Source organism: Triticum urartu, chromosome 6A (genome assembly GCF_056163025.1).
Source record: "Triticum urartu cultivar PI428250 chromosome 6A, HENAU_Tu73, whole genome shotgun sequence".
Classification (NCBI taxonomy): Eukaryota; Viridiplantae; Streptophyta; class Magnoliopsida; order Poales; family Poaceae; genus Triticum; species Triticum urartu.
Genome location: NC_141878.1, coordinates 578,547,721 through 578,572,840, shown reverse-complemented (window position 1 = coordinate 578,572,840; position 25,120 = coordinate 578,547,721). Strand labels below are relative to the sequence as shown.

General features: G+C 43.8%; 1 protein-coding gene across 1 annotated transcript; it reads right to left on the bottom strand.

Annotated features, from left to right (window-relative positions):
• Positions 1–18,997: 18,997 nt before the first annotated feature.
• LOC147966588 (uncharacterized) lies at positions 18,998–22,231 on the bottom strand. The gene is made up of 5 exons (XM_087530883.1): positions 22,196–22,231; positions 21,995–22,133; positions 21,626–21,871; positions 21,264–21,544; positions 18,998–19,081 (listed from the first exon to the last, which is right to left on the bottom strand). The coding sequence occupies exons 1-5, from the start codon at positions 22,229–22,231 to the stop codon at positions 18,998–19,000; spliced, it is 786 nt and encodes a 261-aa protein (XP_087387009.1).
• Positions 22,232–25,120: the final 2,889 nt, after the last annotated feature.

Below are 25,120 nucleotides of genomic sequence, written 5' to 3'. Positions count from 1 at the left end.
TAATATATCCATCTGTCATGTTTGAATAATAATTGCCATGTTGTCAATATTTGTAGAAACTATGGACACCGCCCGAGACGAAGTACAAGAAGAGTTGTTCGGGGACATAATCGCACGAGGAAGTGATGCCATCTGCTCATTGTTTCTCAACGAGACCGATAGTCTAGAAGTAGCTGATTATGATGGCTCCGGTGACCTAATGCCGGTGCAAGAAGGAGACCGTGAGGACGGCTCCGATGACCCAATGCCGGTGCAAGAAGGAGACCGTGATGACGTCTCCGGTGACCGAACCGAGTCCGGCCAGGTATATATATTAGTTAAGCTTCCGCTGACTAGCTAATTGATGCATTCATTGTTTTGGTATGTACACATATTAATTAAGTCTTTGTTCTTTTTTCTAGCATTCCGGATCGAGCACAACTTTGGTAAAGAGACGAGGCCCGAAGAAAAAGTTGACCTCAGATGAAAAGTTTGAGATCATAGCAATCGCGCCCGACGGCCAACCGATTGAACCCCTCCGGAAAAAGAGCGCATTTGTTGCTCAGTACGGGGTTTTGGTTAGGGACAAGATCCCGATCAGCATTCAGCAATGGTTTAAGCCGGCTACAGAAGACCCTGAGGTGTCTTATGTCAATGATATGCAGAAAAATGATCTTTGGACTGAGCTGAAGTCAAATTTCACCCTACCGCCAGAGGATAATCCAGAGAAGCCAGTTAAAGAGCAATTAATCAAGTCTTTTGCTCTTAAGAGGATGGAAGAACTATTCAGGAGGTGGAAGAAAGAGCTAAATAAGTTTGTCGAAAATAATGAGACACCAGAATTCAAGGGAAGATATGAGAAGATCGGAGATCACTGGCCCGCATTTGTGGCCCACAAGACATTAGAAAAGAGTAAGAAGATGTCGGCGACAAACAAGCAAAATGCTGCGAAGAAGAAGCATCACCATCGCACGGGGTCAGGTGGCTACCTTGTAGCCCGGCCTAAGTGGGCCAAGACTGAGAATGATCTGGTTGATAAAGGGATCGAACCAGAGACAATTAACTGGCCAGACCGTTGCCGGACTTGGTTCTTCGGGGCTGGCAGAACCTTGGACCCTGTAACAGGGAAGTGCATTTGGACGAACGATCAAATGTACATACCAGTCAGGAAGCTTCAACACTATATCGAAGCAGCGCAGCAAGGGACGTTCTTTCCAGACAGAGAGAACGACGAGCTCACAATGGCCCTCGGGAATCCTGAGCACACTGGACGGACACGAGGCACGCCAGGCTCCATTCCGTGGAAGGTTGGGTTTCCGGACGCAGGCGATTACAAATCCCATGAGAGGAGGAAAAAAGTGCAGCAGACCCAAATGCAGGTGCTGCAAGCAAGGGTACAAGTGATAGAGGAACGAGAAGCAAATCGCAGTAAACGTACTGCCGAAGCTTCCCCCGAAGCTACCCCGCCATCTCAGCGGAGAAGCAGCGTGGCTTCCACCGAGCTGCTTCAGCCGGAGCATGCCTTGACGGCTCCTGCCAGCTATCCCGTGGATGCTATCACGGAGTCTTAAAATTGCCACCTTATGACGCAATGGATGAATTTGAAGGTCAAGGCGGCTGTTGGCTCTGTTTATCCTACTGAACCCGGCGCAACTTTTCACTGCCGGCCGATTCCAGAAGGATATGCTAGGGTGATGGTGGATGAAATAACGGAGGGATTTGAGGACCTCCAGCTTGACCACCCTACCGGTGAAGGGGAGACTAGGATGGGGTCTGCTCTGAAGACTCCATGCCTATGGCGGAAGGAGCTCATCAACCTTCCGAACTGGACGCCTCCGCCTCCTCCTCCTCTTCTGTCAAGTCAGGGCACTCCGCCTCCTCCTCCGGCGAGTCAGGGCACTCCGCCTCCTCCACCGCCTCCTCCTCCGGCGAGTGACGATCAGGGCACTCGACCGGCTCCTTCTCCAGCGCGTGGCGGCACTTCGCCTCCTTCTTTGCCAGTTCCGATGCGCCCGAGCATCCAGCCTCCTCCTTCTCCGCCTCGTCAGCAAGGGAGGAAGAGACCTGCCGCCGCTCCGGCTGCTCCGGCGCGTCGTAGTCCTTCTCCCCCGCCTCGTAAGCAAGTAAAGAAGACAACCGCTCTGTCTGCTCGGCCGGCGTCTAGCAGTACAGCCAGAGGCGGGAGGAGAACGCCGAGATCACACGAACCGAAGTGGATGACTGGTTTCAAGGGTTGAAAGCAAAGAGACATCCACTTCCGGAGGAGAAGGTAGATCCGGTGAAAGCGAAGCGCACTCTGGCTGCCCTGACAAAACCACCCAAGTCTCCGCCGAAAGGAAACTATGAGCGCATTATTGGAAAGGAATTTGCCGAAGCAGAGCGGTCGAGAAGTACTGTCAGTGATCAAAGGCTGAAAGAACGATGAGATGGGAAACAAATTGCCCAGCTCGGCGAAAAAGCGAAGCAATCGTGCCCCCCGCTCAAGGTGCCTAGCCACAACGTTGCTAATGATCCGAGGATGGTGCCCGGATATAGCAATCTTGCAGATTACCTGCCCTACGATGTACATTATGAACCCATGGAGGTGCAGATACAAAGATACGAGTACGGGAAGCCTCTCGTCAAAGATGAAAGATCTCTATCAACGATGATGCGAAGATTGCATGATTGGTACTTGAAAATCTGCAGAGACTCTGGGGGGAGGAGTACTTTGTATGTGAAAGTTAAAAAGGAGCATGACCTCGTTGGAATTGAACTGTTGCCTGTTCCATTTGAGGAGTTCTATCAGTTTTTCAATCAATTGGCCCTCGATAAAACAACGGTCGCCTGCTACTGTCTGTAAGCAGTACTACTTCTGTCATTAAGTCTCTCTATATAGCTCAACTCTTTCATTGCATGTATTTATAATCATCCTCACTATATTATGCAGACTGAAGATCGCCGAATTGAAGAAAAGACAAGTCGGTGATATTGGGTTCATTAACACATATCTCATAGATGCAACTCAGGTTAAATTTCATGCCGCAGCTACCGAGGCCAACTTGCTACGATCGTTGGTAATAAATGAAAACAAAGATATAATACTCTTTCCTTACAACTTCAAGTGAGTGTTACTGTCTTGTGCGTATTCGGTTTCCCTTATATATTAGTCAAGATTATAGTAATGTAATTGATGAGTTATGCATGCGTGTGCAGTTTTCACTATATTCTCTTAGAGATTAAGCTTGAGCAGGGACTAGTAACCGTCTTAGACTCAAGACGAAAAGATCCCCAGGACTATGCAGACATGACTCAAATACTCGAGAAGTAAGTTAAATCGATCATTATCCACCATATCAGCAACTTTGTTCATTTCCTGATATATCAAGTAATTGTTTTCTTTGTCCGGCAGGGTTTGGAGAAAATTCACCAGAAAATCTCCGAGACTGCCGAAGGAGCTGGAATTTAGACACCCAAAAGTAAGTACTATAGTAGCATGTTCCGCGCATCTACTAGTCATTCAAGCGCTAGTTTCATCAATACCATTTGGCATTCTTGCTTATCAGTTTGATTGACCTCTATTTCTTGTAAAGTGTTTGTGGCAGGAACAAGGGAATGATTTCTGTGGATACTACGTTTGCGAGTCCATCCGCCACACGACCTGTGAGCGGGGCTACACTGACGAACAATATGAAGTACGTAAATAACAACATTCACAATTTTATTTTATTACCATCATTTGTGTTGAGTTTCATTCATTCATATATATATGTATTGACCCCCTTCTTTAAATTAGATGTTTCGGAAGCGGGATGAACTCCTAGCACCAACTCGCATGCGAGCAATTCAAGAGGAATTGGTGGCATTCTTTCTTGACCACGTGATCCCTGAAGACGGAGAATACTATGTGGACCCTGAGTCCATATGATTATATTTGTAAGAGATAATTATTGTATATATGTAGCCGGTAGTGTCAGATAGATATACGAGAACTTGTTGTTCGACCAATCTCTCGGAGAAGGAGAGGTGGTCGATATCACTTCTCTCTGTATGCATATATGTTCATGACGATCTTCTGTTTCCTTCGTTTGCTTACTAGCTAGCTAGCGTGTCTAGTCCTCTCTATACGTATGTATAGTACGTAGCGTCGACCAAGCACGGACATAAGAGAGGGCACTTCTCTCTATTAATTATAGCTAGCTAACACAATATATGAAACACCTAAATTAACCCCCCAAAACCCCCAAACCCCCCCCCTTTCAAAAAAAAATAAAAACCCCAACCACAGAAATGCTGACGCATGGATGCCTATTGGTCCCGGTTGGTGCCACCAACCGGGACCAAAGGGTCTCCTGCCTGGGCTCCGCGCACAGGCCACGTGGAGGCCCATCTGTCCTGGTTCTGGATTGAACCGGGACTAAAGGGACAGGGCATTAGTACCGACCCTTTAGTCCCGGTTCCAGAACTGGGACAATAGGCCCTGTTTCTACCAGTGTCATCGCACACTCCCTATACTTTCGGGATTAGTGTTAAACCTAAAATAAATGTTATTTAGTGTTTGCGTTGAGCATGAATATGATTGGATCATGTTTATTGCAATACAGTTATTCATGTAAGTTAGAGAATAATTGTTGTTCTGTTTACATAAATAAAACCTTCTATGGTTATACACCCAATGAAAATGGTTTGTTGGATCTCGCTCGTGGTGATACACATTTTCATAATATTGAAGCCAAAAATTGCAAAGTTAATAATGATAGTACAACTTATTTGTGGCACTGCCGTTTAGATCATATTGGTGTAAAGCGCATGAAGAAAATCCATGCTGATGGGCTTTTGGAATCAGTAGATTATGAATCAGTTGATGCTTGCGAACCATGCCTCATGGGCAAGATGACTAAGACTCTATTCTCTGGAACAATGGAGCGAGCAAAAGATTTGTTGCAAATCATACATACTGATGTATGTGGTCCGATGAATATTGAGGCTCGCGGCAGGTATCATTATTTTATGATCTTCATAGATGATTTGAGCAGATATGAGTATATCTACTTGATGAAACACAAGTCTCAAACATTTGAAAAGTTCAAAGAATTTCAGAGTAAAGTGGAGAATCATCGTAACAAAAATAAAAGTTTCTACGATATGATCGCAGAAGTAAAATATTTGAGTTACGAGTTTGGTCTTCAGTTAAAACAATGTGAAATAGTTTCACTACTCACGTCACCTGGAACACCATAGTGTAATGGTGTGTCCGAACGTCGTAACCGTACTTTATTAGATATGATGCGATCTATGATGTCTCTTACCGATTTACCACTATCGTTGTGGGGAGACAGCTACATTCACGTTAAATAGGGCACCATCTAAATCCGTTGAGACGACACCGTACGAACTATGGTTTGGTAAGAAACCTAAGATGTCGTTTCTTAAAGTTTGAGGTTGCAATGCTTATGGGAAAAAGTTTCAACCTGATAAGCTCAAACCCAAATCGGAGAAGTGCGTCTTCATAGGATACCCAAAAGAAAATGTTGGGTACACCTTCTATCACAGATCCGAAGGCAAGATATTCATTGCTAAGAATGAATCCTTTCTAGAGAAGGAGTTTCTTTCGAAAGAAGTGAGTAGGAGGAAATTAGAACTTGCTGAGGTAATTGTACCTGCTCCCTTATTTGTAAAGTAGTTCATCATAGAAATCTGTTCCTCTGACTACTACACCAATTAGTGAGGAAGCTAATGATGATGACCATGTAACTTCAGATCAAGTTACTACCGAACCTCGTAGGTAAACCAGAGTGAGATCCGCACCAGAGTGGTACGGCAATCCTGTTCTGGAGGTCATGTTACTTGACCATGACGAACCTACGAACTATGAGGAAGCGATGATGAGCCCAGATTCCATGAAATGGCTTGAGGCCATGAAATCTGAGATGAGATACATGTATGATAGCAAAGTATGGACTTTGATTGACTTTCTCAATGATCGGCGAGCCATTGAGATTAAATGGATCTTCAAGACGAAGACGGACGCTGATAGTAGTGTTACTATCTACAAAGCTAGAATTGTCGCAAAAAGGTTTTCGACAAGTTCAAGGTGTTGACTACGATGAGAGTTTCTCACTCGTATCTATGCTTAAGTATGTCTGAATCATGTTAGCAATTGCCGCATTTTATGAAATCTGGCAAATGGATAAACAAAACTGCATTCCTTAATGGATTTATTAAAGAAGAGTTGTATATGATGCAACCAGAAGGTTTTGTCAATCCTAAAGGTGCTAACAAAATATGCAAGCTCCAGCGATCCATCTATGGACTGGTGCAAGCATCTCATAGTTGGAATATACGCTTTGATAAGTTGATCAAAGCATATAGTTTTATACAGACTTGCGGTGAAGCCTGTATTTACAAGAAAGTGAATGGGAGCACTACAACATTTCCGATAAGTATATGTGAATGACATATTGTCGGAGATAATATAGAATTATTCTGCAAAGCATAAATGAATGTTTGAAAGGAGTTTTTCAAAGAAAGACCTCGGTGAAGCTGCTTACATATTGAGCATCAAGATCTATAGAGATAGATGAAGACGCTTGATAAATTTTTCAATGAGTACATACCTTGACAAGATTTTGAAGTAGTTCAAAATGGAACGAGTCAAAGAAAGAGTTCTTGTCTGTGTTACAAGGTGTGAAACTGAGTAAGACTCAAAGCCCGACCACGGCAGAAGATAGAAAGAGAATGAAAGTCATTCCCTATGCCTTGGCCATAGGTTCTATAAAATATGCCATGTTGTGTACCAGATCTATTGTATACCCTACACTGATTTTGGCAAGGGAGTACAATAGTGATCTAGGAGTAGATCACTGGACAACGGTCAAAATTATCCTTAGTGAAATAAGGATATGTTTCTCGACTATGGAAGTGACAAAAAGGTTCGTTGTAAAGGGTTACGTCGATGCAAATTTTGACACTGATCTAGATGACCCTAAGTCTCAATCTGGATACATATTGAAAGTAGGAGCAATTAGCTAGAGTAGCTCTTTGCAGAGCATTGTTGACATAGAAAATTGCAAAATACATACGGATCTGAATGTGGCAGACCCGTTGACTAAACTTCTCTCACAAGCAAAACATGATCACACCTTAGTACTCTTTGGGTGTTAATCACATAGCGATGTGAACTAGATTACTGGCTCTAGTAAACCCTTTGAGTGTTGGTCACATGGCGGTGTGAACTATGGGTGTTAATCACATGGTAATGTGAACTATTGGTGTTAAATCACATGGCGATGTGAACTAGATTATTGACTCTAGTGCAAGTGGGGGACTGAAGGAAATATGCCCTAGAGGCAATAATAAAGTTATTATTTATTTCCTTAATTCATGATAAATGTTTATTATTCATGTTAGAATTGTATTAACCGGAAACATAATACTTGTGTGAATACATAGACAAACAGAGTGTCACTAGTATGCCTCTACTTGACTAGCTCGTTGATCAAAGATGGTTATGTTTCCCAGCCATTGACATGAGTTGTCATTTGATTAACGGGATCATATCATTAGGAGAATGATGTGATTGACTTGACCCATTCCGTTAGCTTAGCACTCGATCGTTTAGTATTCTGCTATTGCTTTCTTCATGACTTATACATGTTCTTATGAATATGAGATTATGCAACTCCCATTTACCGGAGGAACACTTTGTGTGCTACCAAACTTACAACGTAACTAGGTGATTATAAAGGTGCTCTATAGGTGTCTCCAAAGGTACTTGTTGGGTTGGCATATTTCGAGATTAGGATTTGTCACTCCGATTGTCGGAGAGGTATCTCTGGGCCCACTCAGTAATGCACATCACTATAAGCCTTGCAAGTATTGCAACTAATGAGTTAGTTGCAGGATGATGTATTACGGAACGAGTAAAGAGACTTGCCGGTAACGAGATTGAACTAGGTATTGAGATACCGACGATCGAATCTCAAGCAAGTAACATACCGATGACAAAGGGAACAACGTATGTTGTTATCTGGTCTGACCAATAAAGATCTTCGTAGAATATGTAGGAGCCAATATGGGCATCCAGGTCCCGCTATTGGTTATTGACCAGAGAGGTGTCTCGGTCATGTCTACATAGTTCTCGAACCCGTAGGGTCCGCACGTACGCTTAACGCTCGTTGACGATATAGTACTATGAGTTATGTATGTTGGTGACCGAATGTTGTTCGGAGTTCCGGATAAGATCACAGACATGACGAGGAACTCCGGAATGGTCCGAAGATAAAGATTGATATATGGGATAATAGTGTTTGGACTCCGGAATGGTTCCGGAATTCACTGGAAGGGGTTCCGGATGTTTCCCGAAATTTTTGGGTACGAGAACACTTCATTTGGGCCAAAGGGGAAAGCCCACAAGGTTTTTGGAAAGCGCAAAAGGAAGTTTTATGGAGTCTCGGGGCCAGACACCAGGGTCCCTGGCGTCTGGGTCCAGACGCCGGGAACCCTGGCGTCTGGCCCTGGAGTCCGAGAAGGACTCTTTCCTTTCGGGTGAAACCGACTTTGTGGAGGCTTTTACTCCAAGTTTCGACCCCAATGCTCAACATATAAATAGAGGGGTAGGGCTAGCACCCAAGACACATCAAGAAACACCAAGCTATGTGCCGGCTACCCCGTCCCCTCTAGTTTATCCTCCGTCATAGTTTTCGTAGTGCTTAGGCAAAGCCCTCCGGAGATTGTTCTTCACCAACACCGTCACCACGCCGTCGTGCTGCCGGAACTCATCTACTACTTCGCCCCTCTTACTGGATCGAGAAGGCGAGGACGTCACCGAGCCGAACGTGTGCAGAACTCGGAGGTGCCGTGCTTTTGGTACTTGGATCGGTCAGATCGTGAAGACCTACGACTACATCAACCGCGTTGATATAACGCTTCCGTGAACGGTCTATGAGGGTACGTAGAGAACACTCTCCCCTCTCGTTGCTATGCATCACCATGATCCTGCGTGTGCGTAGATTTTTTTTGAAATTACTACGTTCCCCAACACTAAGTTGGTTTCCCCTGACGAAGGCTATCAAAGCAGGTTGTGCGTCAACACATGGTTGTGTTGTGCAGCCTACTCTAAAGATCAAAATCACTGATTTGACCATCAACGACAAAGATCCTACTCTAGGGCCTCTTTGATGCGTAGGATCTCCAAAACGCATGAGAGGAAAGTGCAGAAATAGTTCGACATGTCATCTTTAGCAATACAAGACCGCATGAAGTTTTCATGAAATACTTTGAGGTTTTACGAAATGTCGAGGAGTAAGTTCAGCTTATTGCCGTATCGATTCTCGCAAGTGGGCCCAACATATTTATATGGATGACTTTTATGAAACTTTCGTATTGAAACTTCAACCTCATATTTACATTTTTTTTATTTTTATGGGCATGTTTTAGTGGCGAGAAGCAAATTTCAGCTTATCAGCGGATCAGTTCGTGTAAGTGGCTCATATGTACCAGCAGACACCCTTCTTAAAATACCGCTATTCAAAATTCCATCCTCGCGTTCACACTGTAAGAAAATTCTTTAACTTATCTAAAACTTCCGTAGATCAATTATGCATAGAGGGGATATTTGTTTGTGCATGTTTATGGTCCATTTGTTCATCTACGTCCCCCTAGTGTGTGAGACCCACAAATTCCATTTATCCTTATTGCTAGTAAGGAATTGATTTAGGCATATTTTAACTCACTAGTGCTTAGTTCAAAATTTATGATTTCAATTCGTGTGGCAGCCAAACAATCATATATCTTTTTCTAGCCACAATACTGGAATTCCTAATTCATGGTAGCCAAATGAGGTAAAATTCTGATTAGGGAAGAAAAGTTTATCTAAATTGCAATCCCACAACGTCAAAAAAAATCCTAAAGCTAAATCCTACAACGGTATTTCAGAAATACTTTCAATCAAAGAGGGAACTCATTTTGCAGCTAGAAGGGGAAAATCGAGTTACAAATAGACCACTAGCAAAAGCAAAAAAAAAAAGAGAACCAACCTGTCGTTGGCTTGTTATTAGGAGGGTGGTTGTACTACGCCCCCAGCCCAGTAGGGATGAAACTCGAGGTTTGACACTTGTTTGTTTCACAAAAGTGAAAAAACCCTAGTGAAGGGCGATATTTTGTGCGTTCATAAGAGTGGGTGTATGTGCATCTATGTGAGCGCCGACGCCTGTATTGTGTTTCTAAAAAAATCGTCCAAAAGAGAAAGCTAAGAAGAAATGCAACCTCCCTTAGATTTATTTTGCAAGATTGGTTTTCTTTTTTAGGGATCCCACACTTTATTAATTCGGAACAATATTCAAAGGGATACAAATGGGGTCATGAGGGGAAATAAGCCACAAGTGGAGACCCTATGGAAGCGAGGCAGACAATTTTACAAGATTGTGCATCTCCTGATTTGAAGGACGTCCTTCTGACATAAAATTACAACTAGCAAAATATGCTCTTCTATTATTTATCTTCTTGTTGACTCTAATATGAGGGCCTCCTACCCCCTTTTTTATGTCATCCATGGTTGGTTTGCAGTTACTAGAAATTACCAAGTGATTCAAATATATATCACCCGCAAGTGGCAAAGCCTCACGGCAAGCAATGGACTCTAAAACTGTAGGCTAATAACATCGGGTATAACAATTGCAGAGGACCCAAGGTACTGACCATCTTCATCCCTGCATACTACTGCCGCAGCTCCAATACGCCCATCATGGGAGATGAAGGAAATATGCCCCAGAGGCAATAATAAAGTTGTTATTTATATTTCCTTATGCCATGATAAATGTTTATTATTCATGCTAGAATTGTATTAACCGGAAACTTAGTGCATGTGTGAATACATAGGCAAAACAAAGTGTCCCTAGTATGCCTCTACTAGACTAGCTCATTAATCAAAGATTGTTAAGTTTCCTGACCATAGACATGTGTTGTCATTTGATGAACATGACACATCGTTATGAGAATGATGTGATGGACAATACCCATCCGTTAGCTTAGCATAATGATCGTTAAGTTTTATTGCTATTGCTTTCTTCATGACTTATACATATTCCTCTGACTATGAGATTATGCAACTCCCGAATACGGGAGGAACACCTTGTGTGATATCAAACGTCACAACATAACTGGGTGATTATAAATATGCTCTACAGGTGTCTCCGAAGGTGTTTGTTGAGTTGCCATAGATCGAGATTAGGATTTGGCACTCCGAGTATCGGAGAGGTATCTCTGGGCCCTCTCGGTAATACACATCACTATAAGCCTTGCAAGCAATGTGACTAAGGAGTGAGTTGCGGGATGATGCATTACAGAATTAGTAAAGAGACATGCCGGTAACGAGATTGAACTAGGTATGATGATACCAACGATCGAATCTCGGGCAAGTGACGTACCGATGACAAAGGGAATAATGTATGTTGTTATTGCGGTTTGACCGATAAAGATCTTCGTAGAATATGTAGGAACCAATATGAGCATCCAGGTTCCGCTATTGATTATTGACCGGTGATGTGTCTCGATCATGTCTACATAGTTCACGAACCCGTAGGGTCCGCACGCTTAACGTTCGATGACGATTTGTATTATGAGTTAAGTGTTTTTGGTGACCGAAGTTTGTTCGGAGTCCCGGATGATATCACGGACATGACGAGGAGTCTCAAAATGGTCGAGAGGTAAAGGTTCATATATTGGAAGGTAGTATTCGGACATCAGAATGGGTTCGAGTGGTTCGGGTATTTTACCAGAGGGAAAACTTTGTTTTTGCCACTCTAGTTTTTGCCAACTTTGCTTATGCCACTCTAGAATTTGACATCTCACTTTTGCCACTCTTAGCTTTTGACAATACATCACAAATGCCATTCCATGGCAAAAATGATAATTTTTCATTTCACTTTTGACACTCTTAGCTTTTGACATGTATCACAATTGCCACTCTAATTTTTTTGCTTTTGCCACGGAATGGCAAAAGTGATATATTGTCAAAAGCTAAGAGTGGAAAAGTGAAATGTCAAATTCTAGAATGGCATAAGCAAAGTTGGCAAAAACTAGAGTGGCAAAAACAAAGCTTTCCCTTTACCAGAGTACCGAGGGGTTACCGGAATCCCCCGGGGAAGTATAGGGCCTAGATGGGCCTTAGTGGAGAGAGAGGAGGGCCGCAAGGGGTGGCCACGCCCCCCCATGACAGTCCAAATTGGACTAGGGGAGGGGGTGGCGCCCCCCTTTCCCTCTCTCTCTCCATCTCCTTCCTTTTCCCCTCCACTGAAGAAAGGGAATGGGGTGGGGGGCGAATCCTACTAGGAGTGGAGTCCTAGTAGGACTCCCCCATGGCGCGCCCCTCCTGGCCGGCCGCCTCCTCCTCCCCTCCTTTATATACGGGGGCAGGGGGGCACCCCAAGGCACATCAATTGCTCTCTTAGCCGTGTGCAGTGCCCCCCTCCACAGTTTACTCCTCCGATCATAGCGTCGTAGTGCTTAGGCGAAGCCCTGCACGGATCACATCACCATCAACGTCACCACGCCATCGTGCTGACGGAACTCTCCCTCAACCCTCTGCTGGATCAAAAGTTCGAGGGACGTCATCGAGCTGAACGTATGCTTAACTCAGAGGTGCCGTACGTTCGGTACTAGACCGGTTGGATCATGAAGACGTTCGACTACATCAACCGCGTTAACCTAATGCTTCTGCTTTCAGTCTACGAGGGTACGTGGACACACTCTCCCCCTCTCGTTGCTATGCATCTCCTAGATAGATTTTGCGTGATCGTAGGATTTTTTTTTTGAAATTGCATGCTATGTTCCCCAACAGGACATACCCCCATCTACATGAAATTTAAAATGACCATTCAGAGTGGGTTTCCAACAACTTCGCGTTGTTATCACAGGTTCACGCCTAGCCGAAGTTGAAGCCCTAGCAATGTTGAGTCCATCCAACTCAGCAAGTGATGCATGCGTACTGTGCACATGCATGATACATACATATGGAAGAAGGGTGTGGCTTGAAGTTATTTTCCCAATGAGCCTCGCCTTTTTCCATACCAATCTTTACTGAATCAATGCCTATGGTAAACCCATGGCAGGCTTCCAATCCTCAGACACATAGTTTTTTTTCTTCCTATGGAAGAAAGAAAGGCTATCTTGCCTATGCGTCATCCTACTCCTGCTCTCCTAACATGACAACCTCATGGTCGTTAGTACTGGGGGGATTGTCAGATCAAGCGAGGATGACATGGCGATGGAAGCATCCTTGTGTTGGACTAGTCTTTTTTGACTCCATTGCCATGAGCCGTTTGTTCTGGCGTCAGTGTGGAGCACTGGAGGTTATTCAGGAGTGGTTGGCTGATGATGATCTACATCTGCGTTAGTTGGAAGTCGTTGGATCCGTGGTTGAAGGATGGTGGGTCAGGTTTTCTACTTCGATATCGTCATGCTGGGTGTCAAATCTAGAGTTCGATGGCATGTTTGGGGTACTGTCTAGCTAGATTATTTTAATGAAAATGGCTTTGTCTTTGGTGAGTTACTTTGGAGGTATGGGAAGCTACAGATCGGCCATGGATTCACTTTGAGCTCGGATAAAGAGGTGCTCTATCTCTTTTTTCTTCTTTAGTGGTTGTTGTGGGCCGAAGGCAGGTGAAGAATGTTAGCATAAAGCTCCGATGAACTTTTTATCTTGATTGTACACAAAATTCTTGACTGGTGGTCATTTTGGGTATTGTTAGGGCTCTGTTATCTTTTTAGTTTTGTAAGGTTGGAGTTTACTTTGCTGATACCATACTATTTGTTTTATGGGTGAGACTCAAATTATCTTTAAAAGCCTCACCTTTTGCGTATGCTACATTAGGACATGTACAATAATTCTATCTTAGAAGTGTCACCTTTGATAAATGTTGAGTTAGGGGAGTGAGAAACCATAAGAAAGTGCATGGCTTTTCCTTTTTGCAGAACAAAGGGCCGATACAGATCAGAAAAAAGAGTTTACAACAAGCCCTTCATTGTGAGGGGCACCTACACAACTAATAGCAATCCAAGAAGACGTGCGAAGACTAGTTCTAGCATAACGAGAAAGTTTGTGACTAAACTTATTCTGCTCCCTACCAATCTTCTTGAAAAGAGTGTGTCTTTGTGAAGCAAGGTTCTTCGCTTCCTGGATTAGAGTTGTGTATCGCATTCTGTGCTGGCTTCTTTTAATTAAGAGATGATTTCTTAAATAATATATGTCTCATCACATATTTAGAGATATCTAGTTATAGAAGATAAGTGATGCAGAGTATCCTATGGACATTACCATGTCAAGAGTCCGTTTGACAAGTGACTCCTGTGACATCTACTTCATACATACAAAGGTGAATCATCTCCTTTCCACGTGTCCACTTGTACCCTTCGAGGATGATATACTACTTGACCCCTCTCTCATGTGCATACATAGGTGTGCGCGGAGGTATACATTCATCGTGGAGGAGTCCAAGCGCAAGAGAAAAACTACACCATCCATGATGGAAGCCTAGAAGCGAAGAAGGAACCAGCCAAGAAGAAGACAGCAGCTCCCAAGCGACCCCGTGCGCACGGACCCCCCAACCCCGTGCCCATGGGCCTCCCAGGCTGGACAGTCCTGAAGACCCCATGTGCACGTGCATGTACCATGCCCACGAGACCCCCGTGTCCACGGGCCTCATAGACCCCGTGCGCACGGGCTACCGCGTCAGGTCACTGGAGACCCCGTGCGCACGGCTCCACTTACCCCGTGCACACGGGGCCCCCTGTAGGTTGCTGCGGGCTTTGCCCATGTAATCCCCATTTCATCCCTCCTTACCCCTTCATGCCTTGGACCTATATATACTTCTCCATCTCCTCCGTTTAGACTTAGCTAAGAATAGATCTAGATATTAGAGCTTAGCTCATGTACCTCCCCTTGTGGGATTCCTCCTCTTGAGAGAGAGAGAGAGAGAGAGAGAGAGAGAGACTCCATTGGAGTTCAAGGCCTCCTTTGGAGAAGATCCCTAGGGATTCAAGACCTCCTTGTGGGAAGGATCTATCTAGATCATGAAGACATCATCTCCTTTGGATTTGAGATGAACTTTACCATGTATCTTTGTTTCCCTTTGATTGTTCCTGTACCTTGTGAATCTCGTGTGTTTGTTGGTCTAGTAGATGTGTGATTGGACTTGTTCTTCAGTGTTCCTCTTGTGATTTCCCTTTATGTTCTTCGTGTTCTTCTTGTTCTTCGGGGAATCCCCTCCAATTCGTGACCACTTAGGGTTCCACTCTACAACAATAAGACTAACAAATAACCCATTGTAGATTACATGGTGAATTTAAGATAAAACTGTCTTATCAATCTGCCCTTAAATGCTAGTGAAAGTGAAAGTACCTTACCTTTTCTGTATACTACATTAAATGCTAATTTTAGAGCATGATTACATTTTCTCCTTTAAATTTGCGTTGGTGGTAGGTGAAAAGAGTGGTACCTAGGTGGCTTAAGTGGAAACATAACAGACTTTCAATTAAGCTATATGAGGCTCTCCCATTAAATGATAATTTTGGTTTGAAGGAACCACCCATCCTTGGCACGTCCTCGTTGGCCTGAATAAGAGGAGACCGATCCATCATCATTCATCATCATACATAGTTCATTGAAGCCAAGCCTGGTCCAGCCGGAAATGATGGGGGTTTAAAGGGAGCGAAAGAAAAGTGACACCAGCTAGCCGGCCGGCCGGCACGGGATTAAATGCCGCGCCGCGCTCTCGCGGGATCGTTCAAGTCTTAGATCGACCTTATTAGCTTAGGCCCTGCCACGACAAAAAAACGTGGGATTTGATCGGGCCTGTTTCGTGTCTTCTAGTCCATTAATCGATCTCAGATCACGCGCCTCGCCAATTAAGAGTGGAAAGAGACGGCCATGGCATCAAGCAAGCGACCTATGTACCTGGACCAGATTTATCTGCCGATGCATGCAGGGCAGATGAGTGTCGAGTGCCGGTAGTTAATAAACCCCCGAAGTGATCACATACTCCAAACGAGATATAATCATATAATCCAAGATCTAGCTTAGCCTGCTTCGGGATGGATTATACTGCATGCCCGCAAGTAGACAGTGGGAGTCACGCGATGCTGAGCCGGATCAGTCGCCCTCAGTATCGTCAGTGCGTCACATGCATGGCTCGATGATAGTCTACAGGCACAAACGGCCAGCGACGATCCATGGAGATGGAAGACCAGCTAGCCGGCCGGCGGCCAACGCATGCGCATCACTGTTCACTGCAGCGGCGGCAGGAGCACGATCGAGCACGAGGAGCTGAGCACTCGGTTTCATGCAGATGCAGATGCAGGGGAGGATGACAGACAGGAACACCGGTAGCCGGTAGGTGAGCTACCCTACGAATACAATCGATCAATAATGCTTCCTCGACAGTAACAGGATCGTCCGAGCCGTCTACAGCGGAGCAGGAAGAAGTTGGCCCGCCCGTGGTCCCGCTGCCTGCTACAGCAGCAGGGTCGACGGCTACTTCCATCGATCGGTCTGGCCTGTAGCTTCCATGACCGGCCCGTCCAAAAAACCCATGCCTCGTTTTGTCTACTCAGCTCAGCATCACCAGCCATGCAAGCAACCACATGCACATGAGCAACAACATACGGTACGTACGTACACCTCCAGGCGAGTGCGATGCTCGAGGTGGTGGTGCCGTGGGGGTGGTCCGTTTCACCACAGTCCACACTTGGGCAGACAGAGATGATATATATGCATGGCACCAGTAGTGGGAAGGTCAGGAGTGCTCATGGGGATGCAGAATCAATGAAATGGGTTATGATGGAACTCGCGTACGCGTGCTGCAGGAGATCCATCGATGTGCTACAGGGCTAGCTGCTGTGCATGTGCATACGAGGATATATGAGCGTTTGCGTGCATTGCACCATGGGCGGGCGGGGGAGGAGAAAGACTACTACGGAGGTCGAACTGGGGGTACCTGAGAGGAGAGGACAACAGCCCGGCTACTGTCTTTTTTTTAAATCTATCTATCTATCTATCTATCTATCTATCTATCTATCCCTAAATCTGGAGTTTCATGGTGCGTCGAGGACTACGGAGGTCGCCATGGGCCCCGCATATAATGATGCATGTGGCTCGTTGAGAGTTTTGTGTCCATTTATAGAAACCCAACCACCCCGGACACATGCCAAGTACACTGGTTCGATGTACTCCAAAACTTTTTAAAGGATTTAGTGGGCGGCGATCTGACACATCATATGATATAATGAAATCCTGGTAATTCGAACTTCAAAAAAAAAAGACTAGGTTCTACCCATGTAGCGTAGAATAGTTTGATTTACAAAACTCACATCTATGTAGCTCTACTAATAGGCCCGCCGGTTTTCTCGGTTTTGAAAAGGTTCTGCTTGGTTTTTAGATTTTCTTTCTTTTCCATGTTTTCTCTACCAGCTTTAACAGTTTTTCCATTGGTTTCATACCTTCTTTACTTTTTTATTTTACGTTTTATTTTTCCTCTCTTTTCCAAATTTTAATTCATGAATATTTATTATAAATCATGGATATTAAAAAATTATTTTTAAATTCATGAACATTTTTTGTAATCCATGACCATGACACTTATTTTGGATCAGAGGGAGTAGCATTTTTTAATTCCATGGTTTTTCTAAATTTCATGGATATCTTAAATGTTTAAGGCTTTTTAGAGTTTTTAAACATTTTAAATTTTGAAAACCTTTTTGAATTAGGAATACATTTTGTAATTCAGGAATATTTTCAAAAATCCAGTTTTTCAAATCACAAAATTTATTAAAATTCAAGATGTTTCCAAAAAATATAAATGAACAACTTTTGATTTAACAAATATTTTCAAATAATAAGAACTGATAGCCGATTCTTCTGAGCTAAACCTGCGAGCAGAGTAGGGAGCCGAGCTAACCAAGCGAGAGTTTCATGTGCCCGCCCATTTGAGCGTAGTAGCAGCAATTTCACAGTTTCAACATGCAAATAGGAGCTCCCAAGCGGCTCACACAAGCACCACCTGCTGACACTAAGGCCAAAACGTGTAAAGACAACACAATCATGCACCGAAAAAAATCCTCTTTTCTTTCAGAACAAATACTATTTCGAATAACATCTGACACGATATATGGACACATAGACAATTGCTAAAACATAATTAAAACCAAAGCCATTCAGTTGAAACCAAAACTAGCAGTCAATCCAATAACTTGCTAGATAAAAACGATTTAAATCCATGAGTGAAGAACGGCGCAATGAAGCATGCATTTGCCTCTAACCTACATCTGAAGTGGATTCCACTCACTTTCACAGGTGCAAATTGGATGTTAATGTGCATGAGTGTGATCTTTAAGTTTGTTCGCTATTCATTTTGTTGCTTGTGTTAGTTCCAAACCTTATAAATTAGATTCTTTTAACAAGGGAAGGGTCCAGAAGGACCTGGTACTACATTAAATCAAAGCGGTGGAGCAGAAAAACTTATAAGCAGGACCCTAAGAAACTCACAATTATACACAAGTCCATGAAACTTGTAATGAGGACCCCTAACAGAAATGCCAGAATGCAATCATGCCCGAAATTACTCTCGAGCAACACCAATCTCCCTAGCCCCGGGAATGGGGCCACTTGATCCGGCAAGACCTCAAAAGCTACATGTCGTGGACACCACCTTAATGCAATACTGTCTCCCCTTTTGCATCATGACCGTGAAAAAAAGAACTTTGCCACCCTTCAGCCATAAAGTTGATGGCTCATCGGAGGAGACTGGTCATCGACCAAGATCGTCAACACTTCTTCAAAATCACCATCCTTGATGATCACAGTCCCCGTCTATTGCATTACCTCGCCTTGACTATTTCTTCTCCAACTCGAGTATGTACACAACGGCCGAAGATGCAGAACACCCATGGCAGAGCAATCAAGAATCAACTGTTGCATTTGCCACCACACCCTCCTCTGCCGATTGGACCAAATGCGGTTGTCGATTGGCAACAACTGCAGAATAACTCAATTGGCCGACATATGGTTGTCCTTGGGCAGTGATTTAGTATCATGGAAAGTCAAGCCTTCTAGAGTTTTCTCCACCAGATCCTTGCACAAAGAAATCTTCAAAGCAACCCCTCAAGTGAAAATGATAGGGATTTGGTAGACCAAATTCCAACTAAAATCATAATATTTTTGTGGCTACTGAACAGGAACAAAATTCCTGGTGGGTACCAAGTGATCAAAATACATTGCTCAAACGATGGCAAAGGTGTCTGGTGTGGAGAGATAAGAATAGCGAGCACATCCTATTCTGATGTATCATAGAAAGATGTTCGTAGAGTGTTATCCATGAGACAGCGGGGTGCACATGGAACCCGACCGGGTTTGTGGATTTTTATCAACTTATTCATGGGACGAGTGGCAAGGATAGCATGCTTTGTTCTGTTGGCTCTGTGGTGCTTGCTTTGTTGTTATAGACATCGTGTAATAAAGCTCTTATGAAGGGGCATATGTTTAAACACCCAGAGGATCTCATTTATAAAAGGATGTGTTATTGCAGCTGTGGAAACCTATGGGACACTGTAGCACCATCCGCTCATTGACAAAATCCTGTAGCACCATCCGCTCATTGACAAAATCCGAACAAATTGTCAGGAGCTTCGTGCCACATGGCGACAAGCAAGATAGTCAGAATTCGATCACCACTAGGAAAAAGCCTACTAATGGCGCACCTGTTTTGGCTACTAATGGCGCATTACAGGTGCGCCATTAGTATCCCACAGGTGCGCCATTAGTATCTGGTATACTAATGGGCACCTCATGGAAGTGCGCCATCCATTAGTAACCATTTTTTTAATTTTTTTTCATTTTTTCTTAATCTCAGGTCACTATTTCACATATGAGATATCCAACACACACACACACATATATATATATATATATATATATATATATATATATATATATATATATATATATACAACAAGCATCCATATAACAATCATATCCAACACACAAGTTTCATCATATATACATACATAGCCAACACATAGTTCCATCCTTACATATTACAAAAGTTTCACATTGTTCATCCAACACCGTTATCCATCAATTCACAAAAGTTTCACATTGATAAAAAATAAAAACACAAATGGAAAAGAAGCACTCCGTCCATGCAAGCTTCCGTGAATTAAATCAAATCTGCAAAATGATAAACAAGAAGTTAGAAGAAGAAGAAGAAGAGAAGAAGAAGAAGAAGACTAGAAGAATACTAGAAGAAGAAGAACACTGCTAGAAGAATACTAGAAGAAGAATAAGAAGAATAAGAAGAAGACTATAAGCTTATTATGTAAACTTGATCATTTTGTGCTAACATAAGTAATTTTGGAGCTAACCTATAGGAAACTAAGCATATAAGCTCTCTAAGTTAGCATATTAGAGCCAACTTATGTAAAATGAAGCTAACCTATGCCATTTTGGAAAAGAAGAAGAATAAGAAGAATAAGAAAAAGACTATAAGCTTATTATGTAAACTTGATCATTTTGTGCTAACATAAGTAAATTTGCAGCTAACCTATAGGAAACTAAGCATATAAGCTCTCTAAGTTAGCATATTAGAGCCAACTTATGTAAAATGAAGCTAACCTATGTCATTTTGGAAAAGAAGAAGAATAAGAAGAAGACTATAAGCTTATTATGTAAACTTGATCATTTTGTGCTAACATAAGTTATTTTGGAGCTAACCTATAGGAAACTAAGCATATAAGCTCTAAGTTAGCATATTAGAGCCAACTTAGGTAAAATGAAGCTAACATATGTCATTTTGGAAAAGAAGAAGAATAAGAAGAAGACTATAAGCTTATTATGTAAACTTGATCATTTTGTGCTAACATAAGTAATTTTGGAGCTAACCTATAGGAAACTAAGCATATTAGAGATAACATAGGTAACTATATATATATATATATATATGTATGTATGTATGTATGTATGTATGTATGTATGTATGTATGTATATATCATTTTGGAGATCTGACATACCTGACATAGTTCAGTTCTCATTGTTCTTCTCCTTCTCCTTCCTCAGCCTGATGCGCCAAGAGCGGCGAGGCGGTGGAGGCAGCTGTGGGATGTAGTCTTCTACCATAATTGGCGTGGTCATGTCGCCCAGTTGTGGGATCGCTGGCGCCACCACCGGTGCGTGGTCATTGTCAGGCACCACCACCATCGTGAGGCCACCTTCAGGCAGGACGGGCACGACCATCGCTAGGTCATCCTCAGCCACCACCATCTCTTGCCCATGGTCAGCCACCACCATCTCTTGCCCTTGGTCAGCCACCACCAGGGCTAGTTCATCCTCAGCCTGATGCCCATCGTCATCCTGCAGATCCTCATCCCCACTCTGCTCCTCTTCTCCCCCACTCCAGTCCGGATCATCCTTCTTGTTGTCTTTGCTGCTGCCAGAATCGTTGCTGCTTTCGCTAAAGCCAGAATCGCTGTTGCTTTTGCTACAGCCATAATCGCTGCTGCTTTGGCTGTAGCCAGTGTCGCTGCTGCTGCTCCCATTGCCTGTCCAAATGCAACAATGACCGTTAACAATCGATGTGAGACAAAGCCAAATGTAGAGGAATAAGAAGAGGAAGAGCGCACTGGCATCTTCGTCGTCAGCGTAGCGCATGCGACACATAGTCGCGTTGAAAACCTTCATGATGAGCATTGTGGCGTCATCGTCGTACATGAAGAGAAGAAAGTACCCGGTCCGCAGGTCGTAGGCACTGTAGAACTTCTCCCAGCCACGGCACAGGTACATGTGGCCCTCCTCGATCACCAACTCCACGTCCCACAGCCTGCGAACCCCACTGCCGGCCTGTCGGAGCTTCACATTATCTAGCGGATCTTCACCCAGCATGTTCATAAAAGTGTCAGGCAGCCTCTGCAATTTGGGACAAGGAGTGATGTAGCAAACAACAGAGTTATCATAATGAGATGGGTGAAGGGGAGATCTCTCGCTTTATATACCTGCCTCGTGGCTGATACGGAAGTCCCAAGTATGATACTGAAGAACTCGAAAGCATCCAACTCGTACTCCGGTGAGGCAGAGCGGCGGTGGCTGCTTCCCCTCATCTCTGATAAGCAGTAGAAGAGACCAATTAGTACCCTTACAACATTATCATACAACATTATTGCAGCATAAATTTTGAGCAGAAGATAATCAACTACACCAATGCACTTCCGAAGTTCCTGCTTCCCACCCATGATGTTGTTAAGCGAGGACTAGTGCCAAATGCATTTTCGGTACGAAAATACATCACAGGCCACTATGTTATTTAATATCATTCTTCTCGAAGACTAATGATTGTTACATCCTACTAAAATGATGTTATGTCCTCAGAGATGTCTCGTTGCTTATCAGGAAGCAGCAAATAAACACTTGAAAAAAGCTCTCGTCCTCGAAGATGCATTCTTGGTTATATTACCGTTTTGAGTTATGTTGTTTTGTTATTTTATTTGAAGACATGAAGGGTTACTTATTTTAAGATGCTACTCCTAAGAAAGGTCAACTTTTCGATCATCAGCCTCTACAATTAAACAATGATGCATTCTTCCTTTTCCTTTCCAGCTTCTTCTTCTCCACCTCTCTTCTTTTCTTGTTCTCCTTTTTCTTTCTTCTCCTTCCTCCTCCTCCTCTTCTCCTTCCTTTCTTGTTCTGTTTTTCAACTTTCTTCTTATTCTTCTTCCTTTTTTCCTTTTTCCTCTTCTTCTACTTCTTCTTCTTTTTTTCAACTTTCTTCTTCTTCTAATTATCTAAACCTAAATCTAGCACTAACCTAAACCAACCACTAACCTAAACCTATCAATAACCTAATTAAACCTAAACAACAAAGAAAAACAGTAGAAAAAAACAAAAAAATGCTCACCTTGGCTTCGGGGGCAGGGGGTGGTGGTGGACGGCCGCGGTTAGGGCAGCGGCGGCGGGCCTGGCTCCGGGGGGGGGGGGGGGGGGGGGAGGGGTCGCGAGGCGGACGCAGGGGGCCCGCGACGAGCCTGGCTCCGGGGGCGGTGCGGGCGCAGGGGCGGCGGCGAGCCTGGCTCCGGGGGCGGCGCGGGCGCAGGGGCCGACGGGCAGGTGGTGGGGGCGGCGGGGCACCAGGTGGGGTGCCGTTCGGGCGACGGGGTGGGGCGCCGTTCGGGCGACGGTGCACCGGGGCGGTGGCGGGTGGTGGGGGCGACGGGGCGAGGGGCGGTGGGGCCAGGGGCGGTGGCGGGTGGCGACGGCGGCGGCGGGTGGTTGGGACGGTGGGGCGACGGGGCGAGGGGAGGTGGGGCTCGGCATTACTAACAATTTTTTTTTATTTTTTTCAAAACTACTAATGGCGCACGGTGGGTGTGGTGCGCCATTACTATGTCAACTAGTAATGGCGCACTATACCACGGTGCGCCATTAGTAACAATTTTTTTTTCAAAACTACTAATGGCGCACCACACACCAGGTGCGCCATTAGTAATATATTACTAATGGCGCACCAACACATGGTGCGCCATTAGTGGCCATATCATCTATAGCCCTTTTCCTAGTAGTCTGACTTGATTCCTAGAAACCTACGACTTCACGAGCCTACGGAAGCGTGTCGATGCAAGTCCCACTATGGATCTGGATTAGGTAGAAGCCATGTTGAGCCGTGATCCAAATCACAGAATCCTATACAAAACTGTAGAATCCCGACTATGCTATGGACCATGTCCAATTCTACTAATTTATCTAAATCGTTTGTTTAGATTTAGCAGAATCGTATGCCATCATCCAAACCCCTTTTCACATGCATCATGGCCCTTTATTACCCTCCCAAGCCTAAACACTCAGCCGCCGACACCGTTGATCTTGCCCTCAGAAACCCTGGATCAAACCTGAGGATCAGACTTGTCGACAAACTGAATTGGAATGAGATGGAGGAAGTGTCAAGATTAATCGCAGAAGGAGAGCAAGACCCTTCAAAGTTTAGCACTGCAGGCCAGCTATACAAGTGATCGGCTATTCACATACTCTAGAAAGCACCCAAGTAAATTTCGTGCGCTGAAGACTTAAACGTTCTATATATTTTCCTCTCATATATGCTCCATACATGCAAGCTAGATAGTAGGTTAGCTATGAAAAGAAGTGGAATACAGCTAGCATTGATGTGTATGTCTTTTTGCTCTATATTTAGTATTAAAACTCCATAGAACCCATATAAATTTCTGGTGTGGATACAAAATATCTTATTTGAGTAAATCTAGCTAGTGGAATCCTCGAGTCCACGACTTGATACTACGACTTGATAATGTCGAAGGGAAATCGATCCGACTGCAAATCCCGACTCTGACTACCTTGACGACAAGACAACATAAGCTAGGGAAGCTTTTTGCCCGGTGTAAGAGCGTGCTACTGGGCGGCTCATGGGCATCATTTCGCCTTTGATTAGTATTTTTGGTCTCTTCCGTTGCTTGTTTTGGTCTCTTCCGACCATGTACTGAACCTTTTTTAGTTTCCTTTTGAGACTTTATTTGTAAATTTTAAGGGCTTCAGTTTAAGGTTGGGCGACCACCTTCTTGCTAAAAAACTATATCGATGGATGCATGACCTATGCGATGATGCCACTTTATTGAGATTATTGGGAAGCCTTGATGGCATCGTATGTCATCTTAGCTAAAGAAATCTACCGGGGCTTCATGGGGTAGAGGCCTCTCTCGCATCTACCTTGTAGAAGAATTAGTTTCGTTGCCTGATCATTAGTAGAATACAATTTGAGAATCCTAATTACTCCTTTCGTTCCAAAATTATTAAAGTTATTGGCTTGTGCAAAGTCAAACTTGTTTATCTTTGACAAACTTTATAGAAAAATGTGCCAACATCTACAAAACAAAATACACATAGTACGGAAACATATTTCATAAAGAATCACGTTTTAGATGTCAACATATTTTTCTATAGACGTCGTCGAACTTAAACAAGTTTGACTTTGGACAAGCCCAGAACTTCAATAATTGAAACGGGGTACTAGTAATTAAGCTTTCAAGAGGAAATAAGTTCTTCTTGGCACCAGAAATATACAGATCATTTTTTAGACTAGTAAATGTGTACGTGCAATGCACGTTGATATTAGGTAA